At 43.6% G+C, this 25,099-nt stretch overlaps 2 protein-coding genes across 4 annotated transcripts in view; one reads left to right on the forward strand and one right to left on the reverse strand.

Annotated features, from left to right (window-relative positions):
• Positions 1–25,099, forward strand: part of STXBP3 (syntaxin binding protein 3) — an 86,674-nt gene that overhangs the window by 50,530 nt on the left and 11,045 nt on the right. For 2 of the 3 annotated variants that reach the window (XM_025189410.2, XM_025189408.2), the window contains 8 exons: positions 3,214–3,294; positions 4,293–4,431; positions 5,285–5,391; positions 7,706–7,804; positions 9,668–9,753; positions 13,636–13,784; positions 17,990–18,086; positions 18,482–18,788. In XM_025189410.2, coding sequence (XP_025045195.1) covers positions 3,214–3,294; positions 4,293–4,431; positions 5,285–5,391; positions 7,706–7,804; positions 9,668–9,753; positions 13,636–13,784; positions 17,990–18,086; positions 18,482–18,563 — 840 coding nt within the window. In that variant the 3' untranslated portion in view covers positions 18,564–18,788. Of the gene's footprint in view, positions 1–3,213; positions 3,295–4,292; positions 4,432–5,284; positions 5,392–7,705; positions 7,805–9,667; positions 9,754–13,635; positions 13,785–17,989; positions 18,087–18,481; positions 18,789–25,099 lie in introns of those variants that run through there. The other variant, XM_025189409.2, reaches the window with a different exon arrangement.
• AKNAD1 (AKNA domain containing 1) overlaps positions 24,452–25,099 on the reverse strand; it is a 28,737-nt gene continuing 28,089 nt past the window's right edge. Inside the window, 1 exon segment of the mRNA XM_075936661.1 lies at positions 24,452–24,601. Coding sequence (XP_075792776.1) covers positions 24,452–24,601 — 150 coding nt within the window.

Raw genomic sequence — 25,099 nt, forward strand, 5'->3', positions numbered from 1 at the left:
CCTTGGTTTAGATTATCACTGATAGTTGTCAATGCAACCTGCTCTTAAATATCTCCACTGATGGAGATTCCAGAACCTCCCTAGGCAATGTATTCCAGTATTTAACCACCCTGATGTTTAGGAAGTTTTTCCTAATGTCCAACCTAAACCTCCCTTGTTGCCGTTTAAGCCCATTGCTGCTTGTCCTGTCTTCAGAGGCCAAGGAGAACAATTGTTTTCCCTCATCCATGTAACACCCTTTTAGAGATTGGAAAATTACTATCATGTCCCCTCTCAGTCGTCTATTTTCCAAACTAAACAAGCCCAATTGCTTCAGTCTTCCCTCATAGCTCATGTTTTCTAGACCTTTTAAACATTTTTGTTACTCTTCTCTGAACCTTCTCCAGTTTCTGTACAGGCAGTCCCCGAGTTACGCGGATCCGACTTACATCAGATCCGCACTTACGAACAGGGCTTTCTCGCCCCGGAGCCCGCAGGCAGCGGGACCGCCCAGAGCGCAGTGGTCCCGCCACCTCGACCTCCGGGGTGAGAAAAGCTGCTCCGGGTGCCCCTGGTCTGCTGGGGACCGTCTCCAGCAGACCAGGGACACCTGGAGCAAAGCCAGGGAGGCAGAGGGGTCCCGCGCCTCTGAGGCTTTGCTCTGGCAAAGCCTCAGAGGCGCGGGACTCCGCCGCTGCTGCGGCTTTGCTCCCGGTGTCCCTGGTCTGCTGGGGGGGCGGGGGCGCAGCTAGTGTGCCCCCCCAGCAGACCAGGCTTTTGTTGTGGACCCTGGGGTAGAGCAGCTGGGGTGCTGCCGGGTTGGTCCTGCAGGGACCTACCTGGCAGCCCAGCTGTTCTGTCCCAGGCTCGACATTCAGCTGCTGTTGAAACTGATCAGTGGCTGATTCCAGGAAGCTGGGGGCAGAGCAATTCTGCCTCCAGCTTCCTGTAGTCAGCCCCTGGTCAGTTTCAGCAGCAGCGGCTGAATCTGGAGCCAGTTCCGACTTACATACAAATTCAAGTTAAGAACAAACCTACAGTCCCTATCTTGTACGTAACCTGTGGACTGCCTGTATATCTTTCTTGAAAACAGCTGCATGGGAGCGCAGCTTACAGGGAACTTGAGTGCAAGGGAGCCTGCTTGAGGTATCTGTTGGGCAGCTGAATGGGAGCTGTCTAGGTAACCACTTCCTAGCCAGAGCCTGTGTCTGGTACCCAGCTCCTCCTCCTCCTCCTCCTCCTCCCAACCCTCTGTCCCGCTCATGCACCACTAATCTATGGCTAGTAGGGTGTAGTTTAGACACACCCTAAGTAACCTATATCCCCTCCCAAACCCTGTACCCCAGGTCACAACCCAAACCCCTGCATCCGCTTCTGCGCTCCTGCCCCACGTCACAACCCGCTCCAAGACCTTGCATCTCCTACTGCACCCTTCCTCCAGGTCAGAATCTTCTCCTGCACTCCTACCCATATTCCCTTCTGCATCCCAGTCTCCTACCCCTGAGCTCCCTTCTGCACCCAACCACCATCCCAGATGTCACATCTCCTCTACTAATATGGAAGAGTCTGGCCCTTAACCACTTACCAAATTCAAGTGGCCTCCCATTAAAAATTATTGCCCACCCTTGTTCTAACCAGTTGAATGTAATGACTTCATCAATTAAGTTGATTGAGGGAGAAAAGGTAGTGTGTAGATGAATAAAAAATACCTAAAGTCTGGTAAACCACCTTTCTTCGTGAATGGTGCTCCTGGTTTTGTGTGCGTGCCATGGAATTGAATAGTGACTCTGCAGATAGTGGCAGGTCATAGAACTTGAAATTCTCAATTACTTGATGAAACTTCTAAAAGACTCGTAGGTTGTTGCATTGAAGTACAGTCCCTGTTTTTTAAATTTTCTGTAATGCCTAGAGTGGCAAAACAGCAACATCCAGGGTCATAACTTGCATTCTTATTAATTAAATCTAATATTTAGAAAACTAAAGTACAAAATATAGTTACTTGTGAGAAGACATTTTATAGTCTAGAATTTGAGATCCGTAAAATGAATATAATCCTCCTTAATCACAGAGCATTGAAATTACTGGGCTAGATTGGCTTTGTTAAAGACTTATTTCCAGATTTGTAATTGGAAAGCCACCTTACACAATCTAATGGAGTGGCATCAACTTATAACCATCACATTGTGCTTGTCTGGAAGTGTGTAAAACAGTTAGTGAAGTAGGGTGAGGCAGTCACCAGAAGCTAGTAAAATATAGAACCAGAAGCTAATTCCCATATGCTAAGTGAAGGTCAGAAGTCATCACTTCCCTATTTAGTCCAAAAGGTTCTTGATGACATTTTTGAGACACACACAATTACTAGCGGTAGAGAGGTACATGGATTCCAATTAAGGATGTTAGATATAGTGTAATTTAATAGTTGTGTAACCCATGAAAACTTAGCAGCTAAATGACTATTCAATAGTTCCTGGTGGCAGGGCTGTCAGTGAGTGTTCTCCTGGCCCCACTCCTGGAGAGCCCCCTACCACCCTGCGCTGCTGCCTCTATCAGAGGCAGCAGCGCAGAGTGGTAGGCGGAAGACCGTCCATGAGGGGCCACAGTTTAAAAACCAGCTCCTCACACAGACTGTCTGCTTGCTGCCCTGCGCTGCTGCTGCCTTTGATACAGAGGAGCAGGGTGAGGGGAATGTGTGTAGTTGAGAGAGACCTGGGCTTATAAATTAATCAGTTAATTGCATAGTCATCTACATGACATCCTTAATTCCAATAACTTCATTGTAGGCTTTGTACTAGGAATTTATTAACTTGTATAATCATAGACAGTCTCTTCCTCCATGCACCTTAGTCAGATTGTTGGCTTTTATGGAAATATGTGAACACTAGTCTTCCTAAATCTTATGTCCTTGGAAAGGATCTCCAGATTTTCAAGACACGGCAATTTCTGCTTGGTGTTCTAATGCCAAGAGGGGTCATCTAAGCTTTATTTGGCTTTACCTCCTTTAACTTACAGCTGTTACATTTAGTCTTAATAAAACAAAACCCACCCAAGTTTCTGCCTTTGAAAATCTGTAATTTGATCTTTACCGAAAAATACATGACTTCTAAGTGAGGGGGAAAACACCAGCATGAAGTGTTTTCAAAATTAAACTCAAATAGTCAAAGGGCTGTATAAGTAGTAAAAATGAACTGCATTGTACTCCTGTCCTGATAGAACTGTTTTTTTTTCCTCTTACAGCAAGTAGTCCATCTTAACATAGCAGAAGATTGCATGAGTAAGTTTAAATCCAGCATAGAAAAGCTGTGCAAAACTGAACAGGTATGTTAAAGTCATTAGTGTAAATAAAATCTAATGGTCATTTTCATAAAACTGAACTTGTAGCTTATCTTGCCTTTTTTTATGGTTTCTTTTTCTTTAAATTGTCCACTCTGAGGAAACCTGTGTCTTACAGTGTATCTTATGTCAGGTTCCTATCCTGTCAATATTTAAGTCTCTGTTTAAAAGACCTACCTTTGCCTATGGATTATCTTGTTGGCCTTTTTATTAAAAAAAAAAAAATCCCAATTCCCCCTCCCCCCCCCAATTTCTTGTCCAGTTATGTCACTTCAGATTAATGTCACTTCAGATTATGAGCTCCTTAGAACTGGTACTCCCTTTCTGAATGTATGGAAAGCAGCTTGTACACTGTGGGCAGTACCATAAACAAACAAGCTAATGCTGTTAACTTAAAGTATGCAGTACAAAATCGTATTTAAAGTAGTTCAAGTTTATTCTTTAATATTATGCACATGACTCTTAGATTATCAAATTATAATGTGGGTTTGAGAAGCCACTTTTTTGTTAGTGGTCTTTGATCTGGAGCTTGGTAATACAACATTAAACAAAATATGATCAAACTTTTGCAATAGTCAAAATGTAAAAGCTCTTAGGTTTTGAAAATGTATGTTTGTTTGTTTGTTTAAGCTGCTAGGTCCCTGTCTGTACAGATGACACACAACTAACAATGTAATTACAGATGAAATTCTTTGCAGAGCTGTGTCCTAACAGGATTTGACTGGCCAATGTTGACTGTCAAAATTATTTGGCAAAAGGGTTTTAAAAATACAAGCTCTGATATCACAGTTAAAATGCACACCTGTAGTAGTTCAGTGTGAATTGAATCGCTAGTAGAAACTCTACCAACATGTCCATCATAACCATTAGTGGTAAAGTTTAGTGGTAACTCCAGCGCTTTAGTGGAATCAAATACGAAACACAAACTAATGGCATTTGTTTTAATAAGTCACCTAAGACCACTTTATTTGCTTTCAATTTAGGATTTAGCTCTTGGAACAGATGCAGAAGGCCAGAAAGTGAAAGACTCCATGAGAGTCCTCCTTCCAGTTTTACTCAGCAAAAACCATGACTCCTATGACAAAATAAGAGCCATTCTCCTTTATATCTTCAGCACAAATGGTATGATAAGTTGCTTTGTTTTCATTTTTATAAATTTCAATACTAGGTTTTAGTGCAAAGGCCAGTATTGGATATGAGCTAGCTAACCGTTGTACTAGGCGTTGGCAGGGTTAAAAGGAAATACTGCTCATAACATGTAGCTCTTTTCCTCCAGATGCCTCCTTGAAGAGGTGGTTCATACAGGGCTAAAAATGATCCCGCACAACAAGCAAGCACATTAAATTTTTATCAATAGATTATCTGAGCAGCATCTCAGATCCTACATGGGGTATAGGATATTTTCTGTCTTACCCAGGTCAGTGTTGGGAGGCTATGGGGTGGGATTTGCTGTCATGTGAAACCTGGAGGTTGTGTTGATGGGGAAAGTAAAGTGACAAAGAGAATGGAGGGGAAAATGCAGTCTTAAGTTTTCTATCATAAGTGCTGAGTATCAAAAACGTAAGGAACTGATAATGTGATTAAGCTTCAAATGAGGTTTGACTTGCCTTTTGGCTTGCCTCCATTTCCCCAAAAGGGAATTATTTTTTGAGGTGGGGCCTTGTACAACAGATCTTGGTCCTGTACCCAGAAATATACTGATTACTGTTGGAGTAAAGGAAACTGGCTCTGATGGAGATAAGAATATATTCTGAAAGATCAGCATGAAGTGACATTTGAATGTTCATGTTTTTCAGTATCTGAAGTAGGTTATGGTAAATTTTAAAAGGATGGATTTATTATGATCTGAGAAATATTGAAAAGGTTTGATATTTAGTTTAAATATTCAAAAATACGATCATGTCTGGGACTAAGAGCTAATTTTATCTAGCAGGTGGATTTAAACTAATAATTTGCTCGTTTTCTTTGGCAAAAGGAACTACACAAGAGAATTTGGACAAACTCATCCAGAATGTACAGATAGAAAGTGATAGTGACATGATAAAAAATTGGAAATACCTTGGTGTACCTGTTGTAGTCTCGGTAAGTGTTAAGCGCTAACGGGTGGAATGCTGTTGCTGTGGTAATGCTATCTAGGGGACACTTAGCTGTTCCAATTGCTCAGTGCTTCTTAACCAGGTTGAATACCTTCAGTGACAGTGCACTAACACAAGTGCCCTGTGGCAAGGAACAGCTCAGTCAGCAGCAGGAATTTTTGCTGTCCCTTCACACAAAGGTGAAGAAGGTTCCCCGACACTTAGACTGAGACAAACAATTTACATACCATTTTTTGTGTTTCATGACATCTGCTTGTTTCCTCCCCCTGTAAGAACCCCCTGAACAGAGCAAGGTACAACAGATTTTATGGTACTCAGAACAAGGCCACCAACTCTTATTGGTGGCCTCACTGACACCTTTTTCCTAAACTATTTTAACTTTAGGAAGAAACAGATTTGCATCCAAATCCATTGGCAGACTCAATAAAAATGTTACTTCCTCTCTTGGTCCCTGTCCAGAGCTTAATAGGTCTTGGGGCTTGTTGTGAAAAGTGATATTTGTATATTCATTTCATGGTACACTAACTTCCTAGGAGGCTGTGAAAAGTGATATTGACAAGTATACAACTTCTCTTCAGAAATAGCTAGTAAGTCTGCTGCAAAAAGATACTTGCATGTGTTTAATATCATGTTCCTCAGCCCCAGGACCCATTGACCCCTAGATGGGGGTGGTGGCAAAAGGAGAGGCAGCAGGGGCAAGAGGCGGCGGTGGGATGGTGTCAGGGGAGGCAGCAGGGGCCAAGGAGTGGCATCCAAGACCAGTGCCTGCCACCATGTGACTGGAGCTTGAGAACAAAACCAGCACCTGCTGCCATGCAGCACAGATGGGCTGGGTGTCCAGCAGCATTGTGCCCTCTCTCTCTCTCTAGAGGCAGTGCAAGGTGGTGCATGCAGGAGCAATGAGCAGGGGCTGGGGCTGAAGCTTTGTACCCCTTTCTCCCTGTCTCCCCCCAAATCATTGCCTAGGAGGAGGCTGTCATGGTTGCACAAAAAGCTTCTGGTGGCTATATTTGAGAAACCTTGCTTTAGATGTCTCAAGCAAAACATTGCTATTCATCACTTTTGTCAAACACTCTTATCTGGTGCTAGGTTAGGATGTGCCTGTGCTGATGTTTTGGCATGTGTTCACGAGCACACACAGACCCAGTATCTGCTTCTTAGGCATGCTTGTATTTTAACAATACTAGCAGTACTTTTTCCAAAGCTGTGTATCAGAGGATATTTGTAAGTATCTGCTTTAATACATGGCCTGACTTTGGTTCACAGCCTCTAGTTCAGGTCTCAGGTCTTGCACCAGACTGAGTGCTCCAGGCTCTCTTTCTGTCCCTTACAATAAGAAATATTGCATTTTTTTTCATTGAGCTCTAAATTCTGCATTTTGTAACTGTTAATGTGGCATTCTATTTTTTTTTCTTGGAAGAATCCAGAAGTTAAGTTATTTTGCTAGGAATTCTTGAGAAATTCCCACTGCTAAATTTCACAACATATCTAACTTGTAAAACAGTGTACTGGTTTTTACATTGGATAGTTTTCAGAATAATACTAAGGTTTCTACAAAAATCATGTTTTGATGCAAGCTGTTTATTCCATAACTTGTCAAAGCTATGTGGGCTTTGAATACAGTCTAATTTATGAACTCTTCAGTGTTTTATCTCCATAAACTTGACTTCCCTGGTCTGGCATCATTGGCGACCCTGTGGGAGCACTCATGGGAACAGACAGGCTGGGGCCAGGAACATTGCCAGATTAGGGGGTGCTGACAGGAGCATGAAGCCCGTGGGCAACACTAACCTCCTGTTGATCTGGCAAATTCCCTAGGAGGGTGCCAGACCAGGGAGGTTTGACCTGTATTTAAGAATCTGATCATTTTGGTATGATAGGCAATTCTCAAAGTAACCAAAAAAATCAGTGTTTTGAAATTTCTCTTACTTCCTTGAAAAGAGTCATTATTCATTTTGCACTATTCTATCCAAGTATCTAGTTGCAGTGAACAGGTGCAAGGGTAAAGTTAGGGGACCACTGCTGTAAGCACTAGGCTCCAGCAGCTGGGCAGTAATTATATGTGGGGAGCCATTCTCTTAGTAATTCTATACCCTTCAGCATTCAAACAGTCACTTTTTGGGTAAACCAATATATCCAGCTCCTTGTTTCTGACATGGAGATTTCCAGTAGTTAATTTTGAATTGCAGCTGAAATGTACTACAGACATGGTACAGTATTTCCTTAGAATATTCTATTGTGTTGAAACTGATTTAAAAGAAATATAAAACCATAGCCTCTTTTTAAAATCTTTTATTTAGTCTGCTGCTCAGCAACGTAGACAATCAAGAAAGGATCGCTCTTCAGAAGAAACTTTTCAACTTTCTAGATGGACACCTGTTATCAAAGACGTTATGGAGGTAGGTAAACTCTAAGAATGTAGTTAATTTCTATACTGCCTCTAGGAAACAAGTGAGGAATCAAGTACTCAACTACTTGCTTCCCCTCCTCCCCCTGTATCAAAGGCAGCAAGCAGGGGAAGGAAACAGGAGCTGGTGCTGGGGGGAACCAGCTTAAAAGCTGGCTTCTCCCCAGCACTGTCTCCATGGTGTACTGGGCTGGCTGCAGACAGTGCTGCTCCGGTAGCAGCCCCTATCCACAGGGAGTCCCAGCTCCCCACTAGCAGCACCCCCACCCCCAGGCAGGGGCTGCTGGACCTGGTGCAAACTGGGACCAAGCAAACTGCTCAGTTCTGGCTTGCACTGGTCCAGGACCACTGCAGCTCTGCCTCTTAAATGTAGTAGAAGCCACACAGCTCTTACTACATTTAAAAGGCAGAGGCACAGCACTCTAGGACCTGGCATGAGCCAGGATGGCTGAGTCCTGACTCACACCAGGTCTCAGACCTACCCCCACTGCAGCTCTGCAGTTTAAATGTAGTAGGAGCCAGGCTGCCTACGCACGGGCTCCTTTCACATTTAAACAGCAGAGCCACAGCAAGGCCTCTTGTTGACTAATCATGTACTCCATACAGTTTGTATCGAGCATACGATTAGTCAGCTACCCGCTTCTTAACATCCTTAATAGAAATATCCTTAAGGACATTGTAGGATAACAGTTGTTTGAAAGATAATCTGTTGAAATTATAAAAAGTTTGGGTTAATTACATTTTATATTACACTGAAGAACTTTTTTCATATGAAAGTTTTATGGAATATATAAAGACGTGCACACAGCCACTAAATTTCTATATAAAAATAGAAAATGAAATGAATAAGTGGGAAATAATTTGCTTCAGCTAGTTTTAAATTAGAGGGAGACAATTGAAATTCCTCTCCAGTGGTTGATAGTATGAAATTGGGTTCTCTTTTTTTGGTACCCTGGGTCTTGTTTGATCTAAAAGGAAGATTGCTTCTGCAGCACTCAATATTTTGGTGCTGGATTTAGCCAATCTTTCCTTTTGCTGAGGAATAAGGGAAGCCCATGCAAGTGTTTGCTTCAGTCAGACTCCCACTGTGCAGACACCACCAAGCTCAGCTTAAGGTAAGCAGACTCCAGCTACGTATTCTGCGTAGCTGTAGTTGTGTACCATAAGCAGAGCTGCAAGGTGTAGTGTGGATCTGGCATTAGAGACGAACAGATTCATTAGGGCATAACAGATTCATTAGGATGTAGATCAACCTCAGCCTGGAACAATCCATGCAAGGGATCCACTCAGGCCACGTCTATTTTGCCACGCTGGAGATCAATGTTCTGGCATTCGATTTAGCGGTTCTAAGAACTCTCTAAACTGAATGCTGAGGGTGTCACTGGCAAACAGAGACGAGCTATTCAACCAGGAAGGGGAGTTGACAGGAGTGTTTCCTCCTGTCTGTCCCACTGTGGAGAAGGTGCCAGGCTTGGTATAAGATATATTGATACCAGTTACGTAAGTTGCATACCTTAAGCCAACCTTCCAGGTGTAGTATAGAGCGAGAGAGAGAAATTAAATAGGTTAAGACAGTTATAAAACAAAAATGAAATCTGAACAATTCATAACTTCGCACTGTTTTTTCTTCCTCATGATGATACATGGACTCTGTCACAAATGACTCAGTACTATGGTAATTATGGTGTGGCTTTCAGTAGAAGCACTAGTTCTTATGCAATCTATTTGACTTGTCACTGCTTCTAGACTGGAACTTATAAACTAGCCATCCTTGTCAAGAGTGGAGATTTATGGGCATTTGTATATGCATAAAGTTTCAAGTTAATATAACTGGTTAAAATTAATCTCTTTTCAGGATGCAATAGAAAACAAACTAGATTCAAAAGAATGGCCTTATTGTTCTGAGTGCCCTGCAGCCTGGAATGGTTCAGGAGCAGTAAGGTAAATTGTAAAAATTTATATTAGGGGTAACTAGGGGGCTGTGCCCCCTGCACACTACAGTTGCCAACCCCTTCAGGCACTCTTTTCTCTCCCCCCCCCCCCCCCCCCCCCCCCCCCCCGGAAGGCTGGGGCCGGGGGGTCTTGGTGGAAGGGGTGAGTGATGGGGCTGAGGGTGCAGGGTCTCAGGTTGTGGGGGTATGAGTGAGCGGGCTTGGGTGTGCAGGGTCTCAGCCAAGGGTGTATGTGACAGGGCTGGGGGTGTGGGAGGGACCCATATGGCTTTTTCCCAAGCACTGGGGAGAAGGGGTTGTGCAGCTCCCGCCCTGTGGCACCAGGCAAAGGGGGAGGGAGGGAGGGAGGAGATGGGGATAATGAAGTGATGACATCACTTTGTTGTTCCGCAGGAAATTTTGTGTGTGTGTGTGGAATATTTTTAAAAAAAAAGAGAATGTACTGTTCTCATTTATTTTCTTACGTGTATTGAATAACTTTGAGAAATGATGTGTGTGTGGGGGGGGGGGCTGAAGTCATTTAGTATAAAGTAAAATCTACTAAAAAGCAGTTCATCTGAGATTCTCTGGAGCTTTGCTAGGGTTGGCAATTTATGGCTCCCGAGGCAAATATGGCTCAGGAGGGAGCCAAATATGGCTCTTTTACAGCTTGAACTCAGTCCCCCTTTTTCTCCCCCCACAGCAGGAAGCCCACGCTTGTGCTCCATCCCCGTGTTCCCCTGTGACCTTGCAACACCAGCTTCCTGCTTGGGGCGGGGGGGGAGAGAGGGGGGAAGTCCCAACCCTTCCTGCTGAATTCCACTTGCAGGGAAGAAGTGGAGCCTGAAGCAGCTCCACGTGTTACTGGTTCCCTTCCTCCTCTCCCTCTCCTGGCTCAGGGAGCAGCAGTACACAGATGCCTTTTCTGGAGGCTTTCCCTGCTGCTCCCATTGGCTGGAATCCAGCCAATGAAAGCAGCAGCAGGTCAGGACTGGGAGTAGTGTGGGGCATGAAAGCAGGTATGTGCCACTCTTCTGTCCAGATCTCTCACCGTCCAGCCTGCTCCTGTACTCCCGTTCTTATCCCCCTCCCTGACAGATTGGTCCCGCACACTGAACCCCTAGGGGGCCACAATTCACTAACCCTGGAACCCCAGAAAAGTTAATCTGGTGTGAGGCCTTCAACCTCAATCTTCCCTGCCCCTCCCCCACCATGGCACTGGAACACCAAGGAAGTGAGGTGTTGCAGTTTGGGGCCACATCAGTGAAGCTTGGGGGTTTTTGGAGGGTGGGTAGGGTTTTTTTTGTTTTGCTTCTCATTTGTGTGGTCTCTGACTGATTTTTTTTTTTTTTTTTTTAATTTTTTTTTTTTTTTCTCTCTGTGGGTCAGTGGCTCCCAACCCAAAAAAGGTTTGCCACACCCTCCCATAAATAAAGACTGTGTTGAAACCTTTTGTTTGGACATGATACTTTTATTTAACATGAAGCCTGTCCCCAACCTCCATCTGGCCGCAGTTTCTTGTCCCTGGCCCCGATCCTGAGGTAGGCCCCATGGTCTGGTCCCTGTCTGGCTGCAGGAAGGGCAGGTGGCAGCCGCCTTACTGCTGCAGCACACGTTGGAGGGGAGGCCATGATCTTGTTGGCCAGGGGGTGCTGCATGGGGACCGCGGCGCCCAAACGGCTGCTTGCGCCGCTTGCTCCCCTGCGGCAGCCCAGATGAGCAGTAGAGAAGTCAGCCAAGAGCCACCGTATGAGGTGAAGGTCATGACTCAGGCAACAGCGCTGCCCAGAGGGAACAGCCAGCATTTCAGCGTTAGTCTCAGACATTGGGCTACTACATATATATATATATATAATGTGGGAAGCACTCTAACTAAAATTAAGTGATTTTTTTTCAGGGGAGTTAGCTTGAGTAGTTTAGTGTTTAAATGTATGAATATGTTGAGTGCCTGTTTTAGGCTGAAGAAATGTATTTTGCATTTAGTTCTGAAAGTGACAGTTCTCACTTTTCTCAAGTGTGAATTCCTTGGCTAGGTCTGAGACTTGTTTTGTTTTTTTTGTGTGCAACTTTTCTCCACAAACTCTCAGGATTCCCCTCACTAAACAATTTAATTATCCTCATTGAATTTAGCTCTTGCAGAAGTCAGTGGCCCTGGAGAAGGTGATTGCTGAAAGCTAGAACCAATCCCATGGAAGTTTTCAACTATCAGTAACTTTCGAATGAATTCTGTGTTCAGTGGACAAGCTAGTGTGGAGAACATTAGGGTGGATTTGAATTAAATCCAATAGATTTAAATGATGATTCAAATCACTAGTCGGGAATATTCTATTTAATAATGGTTTTCTACCTAAAGTGCATTCCTGTTGGATATCACTTTCTTAATATATATTCACAACTCAGTGTAGGTTTCATTTTTAGTAGGTATACACTAGACATTTTTAAACAGATTTATTTTGCATACCCTTTAGATTTTGTTTTAAAGCGATATCAGAAAATGAATTATTGTTTGGGTATTTCAGTTACCAAAGGTAATTGAAGGCATTTATGAAGTGATTGGGAGGTGAATGATCTCCAATTGAACAGGTTAATCAATATTTGGAGGATTTTAACTAAAATAATTAAATTAAATTTTTAAAATAAAAATTAAATTGACTGTCAGCCAGGTAACATGAGAAACTTAAAATATTGGCTTTTATTTATTGAACTTTTTGAAAGTTTGCACTTTTATAGAGGTAAGGGATTGACTCCATATACAAATTTGCAGCAGGACAATAGGGTTGAGGTCTGTTAATTCTCACTTCTTTATTTTAAAAACATTTAAGCATGTTGGCTCTGGAGACAAAAATCCAGTTTAAGAACTGCAAAACTAAGCATCTCTGATATCTTTTAGACTGAGCACTGAGTCTCAGAGAGTAGATAGATAAAAAGATTTAATCTAAATAATCTATACAGAAGCCTCTAAATCTATGCAGATCCCCATAAGATTCGGTCCCTAATCATGAATGATTGGAACTCATTTACAAAACTTTTCTTAAACATTACATGAATTAGAATTTATAATCCCTATTCCGTGAGAGATCTTTTGAACTGTGATTTTATCTTAATTAAAACTATCTTTACATTGGTTTTTTTTCCTCAAAGCATTTTACCAAAAAATCCAAATTAAATGATCAGATTTTTGTTTTATTTTGAAAATCATTGATTTTTTTTATCCACACTTTTTGTTCTATTTGCATGTGCCTTCACTCCTATTTGTCTCCAGCTGACTGACACAAGCATTGCTGTTAATGTAATCCAGTAATAACATTTCCCGGAATGCCATTGAACTATTGTTGATATATATAATTTATCCAATTGTATGAAAAAGATGCTCTACTACATAACTGTGAAATACTTGTCCGATTTTGTTTGTTTTCATAAAACGTTTAATTGGTCAGACTTTCATGGAAGCTTTCTCATAGCTGGTGGGTGAGAATAGTTTTATTGGACAAGCTTCTGTTAGTGTGAGAAGCTTTCAGACTGCAGAGAGCTCTTCTTCAGGTCTCTGAAAGATAATCTGTCTCAGCTAAATATCAGCTAACATGCATCTGAGGGAACATTTCGAGGTGAAGTTAACCCATTGACGTCTCTGCCATCCATAGGGCCAAAAAGGGGTTCAGTGGGCTAAGGATTGGAGTAATAAGCCATAAGTCCAGGATCTTTATTAAGATAACGATTTTTAATGACAAGCAAAATTATGAGTTTAAGCTCCCCAATTTGTCTTTTGATGGCTACAGCAATGCTGAAGATGTGGAAATTTTCTATCATTTTTACAAATACATTATGGAACATGGGTGATGAAACTAGATGCAATACATCACTGTCCTCAGTTTTCTTATGAACTATTTTACAGTGCTCGCCAGAAGCCCAAGACTAGTTACCAGGATGAGCGAAAGAGTGGTTCAAAGCTGATAGTTTTTGTAATTGGAGGCATCACGTACTCAGAGATACGCAGTGCTTATGAAGTTTCTCAAGCCTACAAATCTTGTGAAGTGATCATTGGTAAGTCTGTCTAGAGAAGAGGAAGTACTAGATGAAATGAGGTGCTTCATCTGAGCATTAGGGTGTGTTAATTTTTAAGTGCATTTTTGAAAAACATTTTCCTGTATCCTCTAAGTCATCTAGAAAAAAGCATAATATGGTTACTATTCTCTTTTGAAACATCTAGTATCCCTAGATGTGCATTGGTCCTTCATGGCTATTGCCCTTAGTTCCTTCTGAAAAGACATGTTCTCACAGTTACCTTGAAAATCTTCAAAGGAAAAAGTGGTAACCAATGTAAGACAATTCAGACCTCAGTCTTGCTACTGTAATGTTGCATCCTAATTGTTAAAATACTAAATCAGAGAGAGTTATGAGACTCAGGAGTCATGAAGCTGAATCGCTAGCTGTACATATTAGTGAATCTCCTGACAACTGTTTAATTTCAACTGTGCATTGAGTTGCACCTAGCCCACTGCTGAATGTATTGCAGTTGCTATTACCAGTTGAAATCGGAATACAGGCAGTCCCCAGGTTACGTACAAGATAGGGACTGTAGGTTTGTTCTTAAGTTGAATCTGTATGTAAGTCGGAACTGGCGTCAGCCGCTGCTGAAACTGATCAGTTTCAACAGCGGCTGAATCTGGACGCCAGTTCTGACTTACATACGGATTCAACTTAAGAAACCCAGGCGTCCACATACGGATTCAACTTAAGAAACCCAGGCGTCCCCAAGTCAGCTTCTGCTGAAACTGATCAGCGGCTGATTCCAGGAAGCCCGGGGCAGAGCTACTCTGCCTCGGGCTTCCTGTAGTCAGCCCCTGGTCAGTTTCAGCAGCGGCTGACTTGGGGACGCCTGGGGCAGAGCAGCTGGGGTGCTGCCGGGTTGCTCCAGTAGCGCCGCTCCTCGGCACTACTGGACCAACCCACCAGCATCCCAGCTGCTCTGCCCCAGGCGTCCTGATTCAGCCACTGCTGAAACTGACCAGCAATGGCTGAATCAGGACGCCTGGGACAGAGCAGCTGGGGTGCTGCCGGGTTGGTACAGTAGTGCCGAGGAGCGGCGCTGCGGGACCAACCCGGCAGCGCCCCAGCTGCTGTACCCCAGGCGTAGGCAAGAAAAGCCTGGTCTGCTGGGGAGTGGAGGAGAGGGGAGGGGGGGGGCACTAACTGCACCCCCCCCCCCCCCCCCAGCAGACCAGGGAGACGCAGGTGGTGGGACTGCCCGCATCCTCCATGGCTTTGCTCCGTCTCCCTGGTCTGCAGACCAGGGAGACGCAGAGCAAAGCCGTGGAGCACGCCTGCAGCGGGACAGCCCAGGCGCGCCTAGAGCACGCCCGCCTTGGAGCACGCCTGCAGCGGGACAGCCCGGGCGCTCCTGGGCTGTCCCGCTGCGGGCGTGCTCCAAGGCTTTGCTCCGCGTCTCCCTGGTCTGCTGGGGAGGGGGGGCTTCCCCCCCCCCCCCCTCCCAGCAGACCAGGGAGATGTGGAGCAGCTTTTCTCGCCCCGGAGGAAGGGGGCGGCGGGACTGCAGCGCATCTGGGCGTCCCGCTGCTCCAGTCCTCCGGGGCGAGAAAAGCCCCGTTAGGCGTCCTGATTCAGCCCCGACGTAAGTCGGATCCGCGTAACTCGGGGACTGCCTGTACACAAACCAGAGTAGTGCCAAAATATTACTGACTTCAAAAGCTTATCTGCAGTGATAACGGAAATGGCAATAGTTCGGCCCAGAATTTTTGGTAGCATTCTTCTAGTTCTAGTTAAGGGTCAGTCATTTAATTCTGATATCCATGTGAAGGACTGCTTAAAACACTAGAAACTGTAGTGTGCCCTGGTTGTTTCAAGATGCATACCAAGATTTAATCTTATCAGTGTAGATGCTGCAGGAATTCTTGGAGGTAGCAACAGCAGCTGGTGGAAAGGCTCTGTCTAAATAGCAGCTAAAAATCTTTTAGTATGTGTCAGAGGAATAAAACATCATAGATTTAAAAATAAGTCTGATGTCCAGAGCTGAATGAGCTGTTGCAGAGAGAGAGGGCATATAAAGGTGGCTATTATTGCCCAGACACCACAAGAGGAAAGACAGGACACCAGAGGAATGTGGTTTAACAAGGCTTCAACTTTAAATAACACACCAGGGAAGCCACCCAGCAACAATTCATCCAGTGTTCATCCTCTGTCCTTTCTACTCTATTCCACCTGGAAAAGAGCTGCAGTTAATCCTCTCATTCGATTAACCTGTCCCTAGCATAGCTTCTAGGACCCATCACCTCACATGAGTTAATGGAATGGGTAAAAAGAGATAGGGAATGGGGCAGGGATTCTGCTACTTCCTTTAGAAGCTCTCCTGATTTATCAGAGCAATTTGAACAATAATCTACACTGGGCACCTGCCACATTGTGGGGGAAAAAAATGCATTTCCCAACTGAACTGACCTGTTGGACCCTTTGGGCTACTGAGACGAGGGCATAAAACCCCACTCCTCACGGTCCAGGCCATTCCTTCCTAGCCCTTAGACTGCTACTGTGGTGCTTACAGTGCAGCCCTGAACTCTGGTCCTCCTCTAATCCCAAATGTGGGAAAGAGAGAGGGATCTTTTCCTCCTGGGCTGTCTACACTGGCACCCTTTTCCGTAAAAGAGATGCTAATGAGACACTTCGGAATTGCAAATTCCATGGGGGATTTAAATATAGGCAGTCCCCAAGTTACGCGGATCCGACTTATGTCGGATCTGCAGTTACGAACAGGGTTTGCTGTCCGTCTCCCTGATCTGCTGAGACGGGGAGCAAAGCCTCTGAGGACGCTGGCAGCGGGACGGCCGCGGCGCGTCTGGGCTGTCCGCTGCCCGCGTGCTCCCCGGCTTTGCTCCCCGCCTCCCTGGTCTGCTGGAGACCAGCAGACCAGGGAGACGGGGAGCAAAGCCGGGGAGCACGCGGGCAGCGGACAGCCCAGACGTGCCGCGGCCGTCCCGCTGCCAGCGTCCTCAGGCTTTGCTCCCTGTCTCAGCAGACCAGGGAAGCAAAGCCGGGGAGCACACCGGCAGCGGGACCGCGGTGCGTCTTGGTCTGCCGCCTGCGTCTCCCTGGTCTGCTGGGGGTGGGGGAGTGCAGATAGTATGCCCCCCCCCCCCCCCCAGCAGGCCAGGCTTTTCTCCGGATGCCTGTGGTAGAGCAGCTGGGGCGCTGCCGGTTGGTCCCGCAGCGCTGCTCTGGGCGCTACTGGACCAATCCGGCAGCACCCCAGCTGCTCTGCCCCAGGCGTCCTGATTTAGCCACTGCTGGTCAGTTTCAGCAGCGGCTGAATCAGGACACCTGGGGCAGAGCAGCTGGGGTGCTGGTGGGTTGGTCCAGTAGCGCCGAGGAGCGGCGCTACTGGAGCAACCCAGCAGCACCCCAGCTGCTCTGCCCCAGGTGTCCCCAAGTCAGCCGCTGCTGAAACTGATCAGAGGCTGATTCCAGGAAGCCCGGGGCAGAGCAACTCTGCCTCGGGCTTCCTGTAGTCAGCCGCTGGTCAGTTTCAGCAGCGGCTGAATCTGGACGCCAGTTCCGACTTACATACAGATTCAACTTAAGAACAAACCTACAGTCCCTATATTGTACGTAACCCGGGGACTGCCTGTATCCCCCGCGGCATTTGCATGAACATGGCTGCCGCTTTTTTCCGGCTCGGGGTTTTGCCAGAGAAAAGCGCCAGTCTTGACTGGTACTTTTCTCCTGCAAAACCCCGAGCCAGAAAAAAGCGGCAGCCATGTTCATGCAAATGCCGCGGGGGATATTTAAATCCCCTGCGGAATTTTCAATTCCGAAGTCTCTCAGTAGCATCCCTTTTACAGAAAAGGGTGCCAGTGTAGACACAGCCCTGGTGTTCAGATTGGTAGCACTGGGCAGGGGGAAAGGTTTATGCGTATGCAGAAGCAAACAGGCTATATGGAAGAGCATAGAACAACCCTATTAGGTGCTGATTCTGCATTCCTCAACCCCCCGGGGTGGGGGAGGAGAGGCAGAATGGAATCCTTGAAGATTTTTTTTCTCCTGCTAATGCAGTCAAAGCCATCTCCTGTTTTGGGACTGAGAGGAGCATTTGCTTCCATAATCACTGCATCAAAATCCTTAAAGCATTTTAAACTAATATATGAAAGGTACAATAAACATTTAACACGCAATTTTGATTTGGTAGTGAACCATGCATAGTTAACTTCGTCTACCTAAAAGTATATTTCTTTTACCAGGTTCCACTCATATTTTGACACCCAAAAGACTGCTGGATGATGTGAAGATGCTTAATAAACCAAAGGATACAATTTGCATTAAGGATGAAGAGAAACAGTAATGTTCAAGCACTTTTATTTTAGTGATGACTAACTAAAAAGAGATGTTAATATAAATAACATGTAAATATTTTTATGGAATTAACTTTTTTCCAGTGATGTATTTGGGACAATGTAGACCGTCAACTAATCGAGCATCTTTGTATAATTTAAATGTGCTGCTTTTCTTTTTTGAGTAAGGGGCATGAAGAGGAGGAAAAGTATCAAACATCTTGTTTTATATTATATGGGGTATAGACAACATTTCACTGTAAAATGCTTTCTGAAACTTGCACACTAACAAATTATGGAGAATTTAAAAATCATCATGTTTGTGTATATATAATTACTGAAAATCATTTTATTTATATAAAAAAATGATTTTTTCAGTAATTATGAAAACTTTCTATACAGGAAACGAGAGAGGCTTTCTGAAACTGACAGTGTCCTAGACTTAAATATAGATGCTTCAGAAGCAAAAGCTGTGCATAAGTGAATGGTAAGATTATTTCACATATGTTCAATGTCCCTTGCGATATGTAAAATTCAATTAAAACAATTTATATTAAGAAATGGAAATGTACATTGTTTTGTGAAAAAATAGGGCAAAATACTACCCTGGTGCTTTCTGCTTATAGATTGAGAGGAGGGGAATTCATCATGGAAGTACTAAAATAAAAAAAAAAATGGTTTTATTTCAATAAAGAACTCTGGAAATGTGCTCGTTCATCTTTTGAAATGATTCAGTGCACTAACAATGCTCATTAGGACATTCTTCTGTGTTGCTCACAAAAACAAATAGCCAGCTTTTATTTACTAAACTTTTCCACTGTTATGTGTATAGTACATCTATTTTGTATATTTAGTTGCTAATGAACTCATCTAATGCAGACTGAGGGGCAGCGGTGTGACTCTCTAACTTTAAAAGAGTTATTCTTTAGCACCTTACAGACTAACAAATATATAGTATCATGTGCTTTCGTGGGTAAATCTAACATAGATTTTGTGGTGCCACCAAAGACTTAAGAGCAAAGTTTGTAATGCAGTGGCAATAAAAAGGGAGATCAAGTGAGTCGTCTCTTATTCCCCCTTGTCCCTGCTTGTTTGTTCATGTCATGTGAACAGTTTGTCCGGGTAGAGAAAACCATGATGAACGTAGGCTGTCAATTTCAAAATCTAATTTTAAACAGGGCTATTTTTAAAAGGAACATCTCCTTTACATAGAACTTAAGTATATTACTGTAATAAAATATTTTAAAAGGGCTCTAGAGGCGATCCTGGCAATTACAGACCGGTATGTCTAACTTCAGTACCGGGCAAATTAGTCGAAACAATAGTAAAGAATAAAATTGTGAAGCATGTAGAAGAACATAATTTGTTGGATAAAAGTCAACATGGTTTCTATAAAGAGAAATCATGTCTTATTAATCTATTAGAGTTCTTTGAAGGGGTTAACAAATATGCAGACCAGGGAGATCCAGTAGATATACTTAGATTTCCAGAAAGCCTTTGACAAGGTCCCTCACCAAAGGCTCTTGTGTAAATTACATTGCCATGAGATAAGAGGGAAGGTCCTTTCATGGATTGAGAACTGGTTAAAAGACAGGAAACAAAGGGTAGGAGTAAATGGTAAATTTTCAGAATGGAGAGGGGTAACTAGTGGTGTCCCCCAAGGGTCAGTCCTGGGACCAATCCTGTTCAACTTATTCATAAATGATCTGGAGAAAGGGGTAAGCAGTGAGGTGGTAAAGTTTGCGGATGATACTAAACGGTTTAGGATAGTCAAGACAGAAGCAGACTGTGAAGAACTTCTAAAAGATCTTACCAAACGGAGTGAGTGGGCAACAAAATGGCAAACGAAATTTAACGTGGATAAGTGTAAAGTAATGCACACTGGAAAAAATAACCCCAACTATAAGTACAGTATGATGGGAGGCTAATTTGGCTACAACAAATCAGGAATGAGATCTTGGAGTCATCATGGATAGTTCTGAAAATTTCCACACAGTGTGCAGTGGCAGTCAAAAAGGCAAATAGGATGTTAGGAATTAAGGAAGGGATAGTGTCTTATTTTCTATCTTACTGACCCTGTATAAAACTATGGCACACCCACATCTTGAATACTGTGTACAGATGTGGTCTCATGTCAAGAAAGATACTTTGGCCTTAGAAAGTGTTCAGAAAAGGGCAACTAAAATGATTAGGTTTGGAAAAGGTCCCATACAAAGAGAGGCTAAAGCGACTGGGACTTTTCAGTTTAGAAAAGAGGAGACTGAGGGGGGACATGATAGAGGTATATAAAATCATGAGTGGTGTGGAGCGGGTGAATAAATTATTAGTTCCCATAATAGAAGAACTAGAGGACACCAAATGAAATTAATGGGTAGCAGGTTTAAAACTAATAAAAGAAAGTTCTTCTTCACACAGCGCGTAGTCAACCTGTGGAACTCCTTGCCAGAGGAAGCTGTGAAGGCTAGGACTATAACAGAGTTTAAAGAGAAGCTAGATAATTTAATGGAGCTTAGGTCCATAAAAGGCTATTATCCAGGGGATAGAAATGGTGTTCCTGGCCTCTGTTTGTCAGAGGCTGGAGATGGATGGCATGAGACAAATGGCTTGATCATTGTCTTCGGCCCACCCCCTCTTGGGCACCTAGCACTGGCCACTGTTGGCAGACAGGCTACTGGGCTAGATGGACCTTTGGTCTGACCCATTACGGCCATTTTTATGTAATAAAAATGCAAAATCGGAACTCTCAGATTTTGATGAATGAGAGATCAGCTCAACAATAATGTCGTCATTGAACTGAATTAAATATTTTCAATTATTATAGTGGCGCAAATACTGCTATTGTATTTATATTTTTCCAGACGTCCAATACTTTGTTTCCTTTGTGCAGAAAAGCTTTACTTCTGGTTTCACTTTTTAGTTAGCAGGTACAGAAGGAATATGTCTTCGTTTGATCTCGTTCATTCAAAGTGGGAAAAAATAGAAGAAATGCTTGTTTCCTTTTCCACCTTGTTCAAGATTCAAGGAAATGGGGCCAGATTTTCAACCAAATTTCCATTGTTTTTAAATAGGAGTTAGGCACTGAACGTGCCTTGACACTTCAAAAACAAAATCCCGCAAGGTGCCTATCTACATCTTTTAGAAACCTAAAATATCTTTGAAAACCTGGCTCTAAGATTGGAAACAGTCTCAGTTCATTCACTATAATTAATGCTGCCTTTGCATTTAAAGCTGATGTTTTGTTTAAAAACAAACAATCATCTTTCCCTAGTTTTTAATGTAACTATACGAGCACTTTTTAAATTCCAGTTTCTCTCCAGTTATAGCTTGACACAAAATCCAGAGTGAAATACAGGCAGTCCCCGGGTTATGTACAAGATAGGGACTGTAGGTTTGTTCTTAAGTTGAATTTGTATGTAAGTCGGAACTGGTACATATTGTAGGGGATACTCTAGCCAACCATTTCTCCAGAGCTCAGTTTTATTCTCCCACACTTCACTTCCCTCAGTCCTTTATTCTCAAGCTGAGGTGTCTGCTGAGAAAAGCCGCTCCACGTCTCCCTAGTCGTCTGGGGGGGGAGGGGGGGTGCTAGCTTCGCATCTCCCTGGTCTGCTGGGGGGAAGCAGCTAGTGCGGGGTTGCCTCACCCCGTTTGTAAGTAGGGATCCGTTGTAAGTCGGATCCATGTAACCCGGGGACTGCCTGTAAAGCTAGTAAATTAACTTTCCCCTTTTTTATAATGTAAAAATTAATCTGAATAAATGTATCAATATTATGTAGGCCTGTAATATAATCAAAAAGCTATATAATGTTTTGCAACTAAATTAAACAGGAATGAACCTTGCTTTAGAAAAATTAATTGAAATATAAGTGGAAAAAACATGATTCAATCAATTTCCTGTTCCTTAACATTGATAAATCTTGATATTTTTAAAACAGGAGTGCTGTAACTAGATGTGAATGACCAGTTGGCTATCTGATAAGCAAATGCTTATTGGATAATCAAAACATCAGTCACATCCCCCCCACTTGCTGCCTCTATTAGTTTGTCATGTTTTTTCTCATGTTGCATTACATGCAAACTGAATTATTTTTAAATTGCTTAGCTTTACCAGGCACATGGTCTTCAAACTGTGCAGGTTGGGAGACAGTACTGGGTCACGGAATGTTAGGTATTGGGTCTAGTTGCTGCAGGGTGATCAGTGGAAATGCTAAGGCAGGCTACCTGCCCGTCCTCGGAGGCAGGCTGCTCTGTGCCTCAGAAGTGGCCAGAAGAATGTCCAGCTCCTAGGGGTATGTGGGGGGGGGGGGGGGGGAGGAGAGTGAACAGGACTCTATTCACTGCTCCTGACCTGGGCTAGAACCTGCTGCTGGCTGCTTCTGGGATGCAGCATGTTCTGCAGGGCCAGGGCTTTAGTACCTCCTCTGCACTGCTGACCGGGAGCCACTGGAGGCTCTTCCTGGCCTCCTCCCCCCCACCTGAAAGCTGAAGCTCTCATCCTCAGTCACACCCTAGAGCCCACACTTTAGTCCCATGGTGTTCAACCAGTTCTGAAACAGTAGTCATTAGGGAGGTCATGTAGACTATATGGTAAGCCTAGGCTTATCAATCTTGTTGACTACATGCATTCCCCGCCCCTACACTCATTCCCTGCCCTTGCTGCCTCTGTATCAGAGGCAGTGGGGGGAGAGGACAGAGTGGCTGCCAGTGTCTGTAAGGAGCTGGCTTAAAAGCCAGCTCACCACAAACACCATATTTGACTGCTTTCCCTCACTATCAGATGCAGCAAGGGGTAGGAAGAGAAGGGGATGCTTCAAAGCAGCAGCACCATGTAGAGACTGAGGCCAGCTGAGGATTCCCCCACTGACCCTGGGCTGCATGTGGCACTCCATCTTTGAAACGCTGCTGGGAGCACTTTTGCGTTTTGAAGTGTAGCAACAACCCTGGGGCTGTTGCTACACTTCAAAGGGTGGAGGTGCACTTATTGACTAATTGAATAGTCTATGCAAATTACATTGACTATTCAATTAGCCAATTAATCTAAATTTAACATTCCTAGCATGTGGTGGCAGGGGGCTCTCTGGTAGTGAGGCTGGGAGTGCCTTGGCTGCTGGCCCCACCCTTGTGGACTATCAAATAGTTGTGTAACCGCTATATTTTCATGTGGGTACATGACTATAGTTACCCTACATCTATCATCCCTAGTTGCAACTATGGTGCCTACTGCTAAAGTGAACTACCCCACACGCAACTGGCCAAATAGCCACTAGTTGTGGCTAGCATGTTGGATACTATGGCTTTAGTACAATGATGTTGGGTTGCGGACATCAACAATTTTAGATCCATAGTGATGTGTGTAAAAGTCACAATTTATGCAAAGTATCTCACTGTCTTATGGGACATTGTATAGATCAGCACTCGTCAGATAGCTAAACGATTTCTAGAGGGTGAAAAGAAAGTAATCTTCTTCCAAGTATTTCTTAGTATGCCATGCCCTTGTGTGAGGTTTTTTTTTACTGAGGTCACAATCTTCGAGGATAGTAATAAGACTCCTGCATATTTTGAAGTAATCAAATACGTGTCCTCTCCCTAAAGTATGAGGTTATAAAAAAGGATGCTAATAGTGTCTGATGTGTGTAATTGGTCCTTAAGCACCAAGTTTGAACTAAACTACTCACTGAATTTTAGAATACATATACAATCAATTCTAGTGACAAATTTCCTTATAGGCATTAAAGGAGTTTAGCCCTGTTTGACATTTTTTATTCATAATGCTGAAATACAAAACTTCAGCTATTAGCTGTATTATGAAGGCCAAATCCAACAGATACTGTGACATTTTGGAGTATAAACGGGGGTGCTGAAAGACAATTTACTAAAGGGTATATTTAACAATACAAACTCTTCTTTGAATATGTCCTTCCAAAAGTGAATGAATGTCACAGCTAAAACTTGTTGAAAAAAATTACCTGTGAACAATGAGGTTCAGTTGTTTCCCTTTGTGATGTCCAGTACCAACCAGGATACAGAGCTGGATTGTGCTGAGAGCATGCAGTGTGTTAGTGACGGATGAGATGTTATCTTCCTGGCTCTAAATTACACAGTTTAGACACTAGAGTTCTTTATAGAATTGATCTATGTAACCATACCTGAAGGCTGAGGGAAGTCTACTGTCCAGCCATTCTTCACTAATAGATATTACAAGTTTCAAGAGATCTTGGCCTATACACTGGGCTCTCCAATTTGTTCTTTTGATCTTAAATTGTTGCTAATACCACCCGCAGGAGGTCAGCTGTTCTTAACTTTTGTGCTATTTGTTAATCCACATTTTTTTTACAGTTAGAGTTCTGTTTCTACATTTTAACTGATACACATTCAAATGTTTGAAATGGACCAGTTAAACTGCTTACTTCGATGAGTTTTGACTTTAGCTAGATCTTCTGCAACTACTTGCATCATTCGCTCCGTAGTTTTCTTTAAACAGGTTGCAGTCTGGATGGCATGATCCAAAGTAGAGTTTAAAATCTGTTGGACATAAAACATATTGTTGGATAGTTACTTACTTTCTGTGATAATATACATACTTTAAAGCTTAATGTTCCAAAACACAAAGAATGGGAAGGGACATTCAATAATTCTACCCTCAGTATTTTAAAAAAATGCTGCAAGTTGGGTGTGTTTGGTTTTGGCCAGGGGAGGGGCTTGTATTCTTCTGTGTGTAGCCCATCCTATAGTCACCTATAAAGCTGTTTCCAAGAAAGTTATGCAGAGTTGGAGAGAAGGGTGTGTACTGGAGAATACCAGCTTTGGGTTATGTCACTCTTCCATAGCATAAAGAAGGGTAGTTCTCAGACACTAATAACAAAAGGAGGAGGATTAGTAAAGGCTAATGTAGCCTCCTTATTCAAGAGGTGCACTATACTAAACAGTGGGCACTAACCAAACCCCCGTACCATCATCCAGACCCAGACCCGTCTCCAGTAGCTAGAGAACAAGCCCCTGCCCTCACCGACCACCAGCAGC

This window comes from Pelodiscus sinensis, chromosome 9 (assembly GCF_049634645.1).
Source record: "Pelodiscus sinensis isolate JC-2024 chromosome 9, ASM4963464v1, whole genome shotgun sequence".
In the NCBI taxonomy this organism is placed as follows: domain Eukaryota; kingdom Metazoa; phylum Chordata; order Testudines; family Trionychidae; genus Pelodiscus; species Pelodiscus sinensis.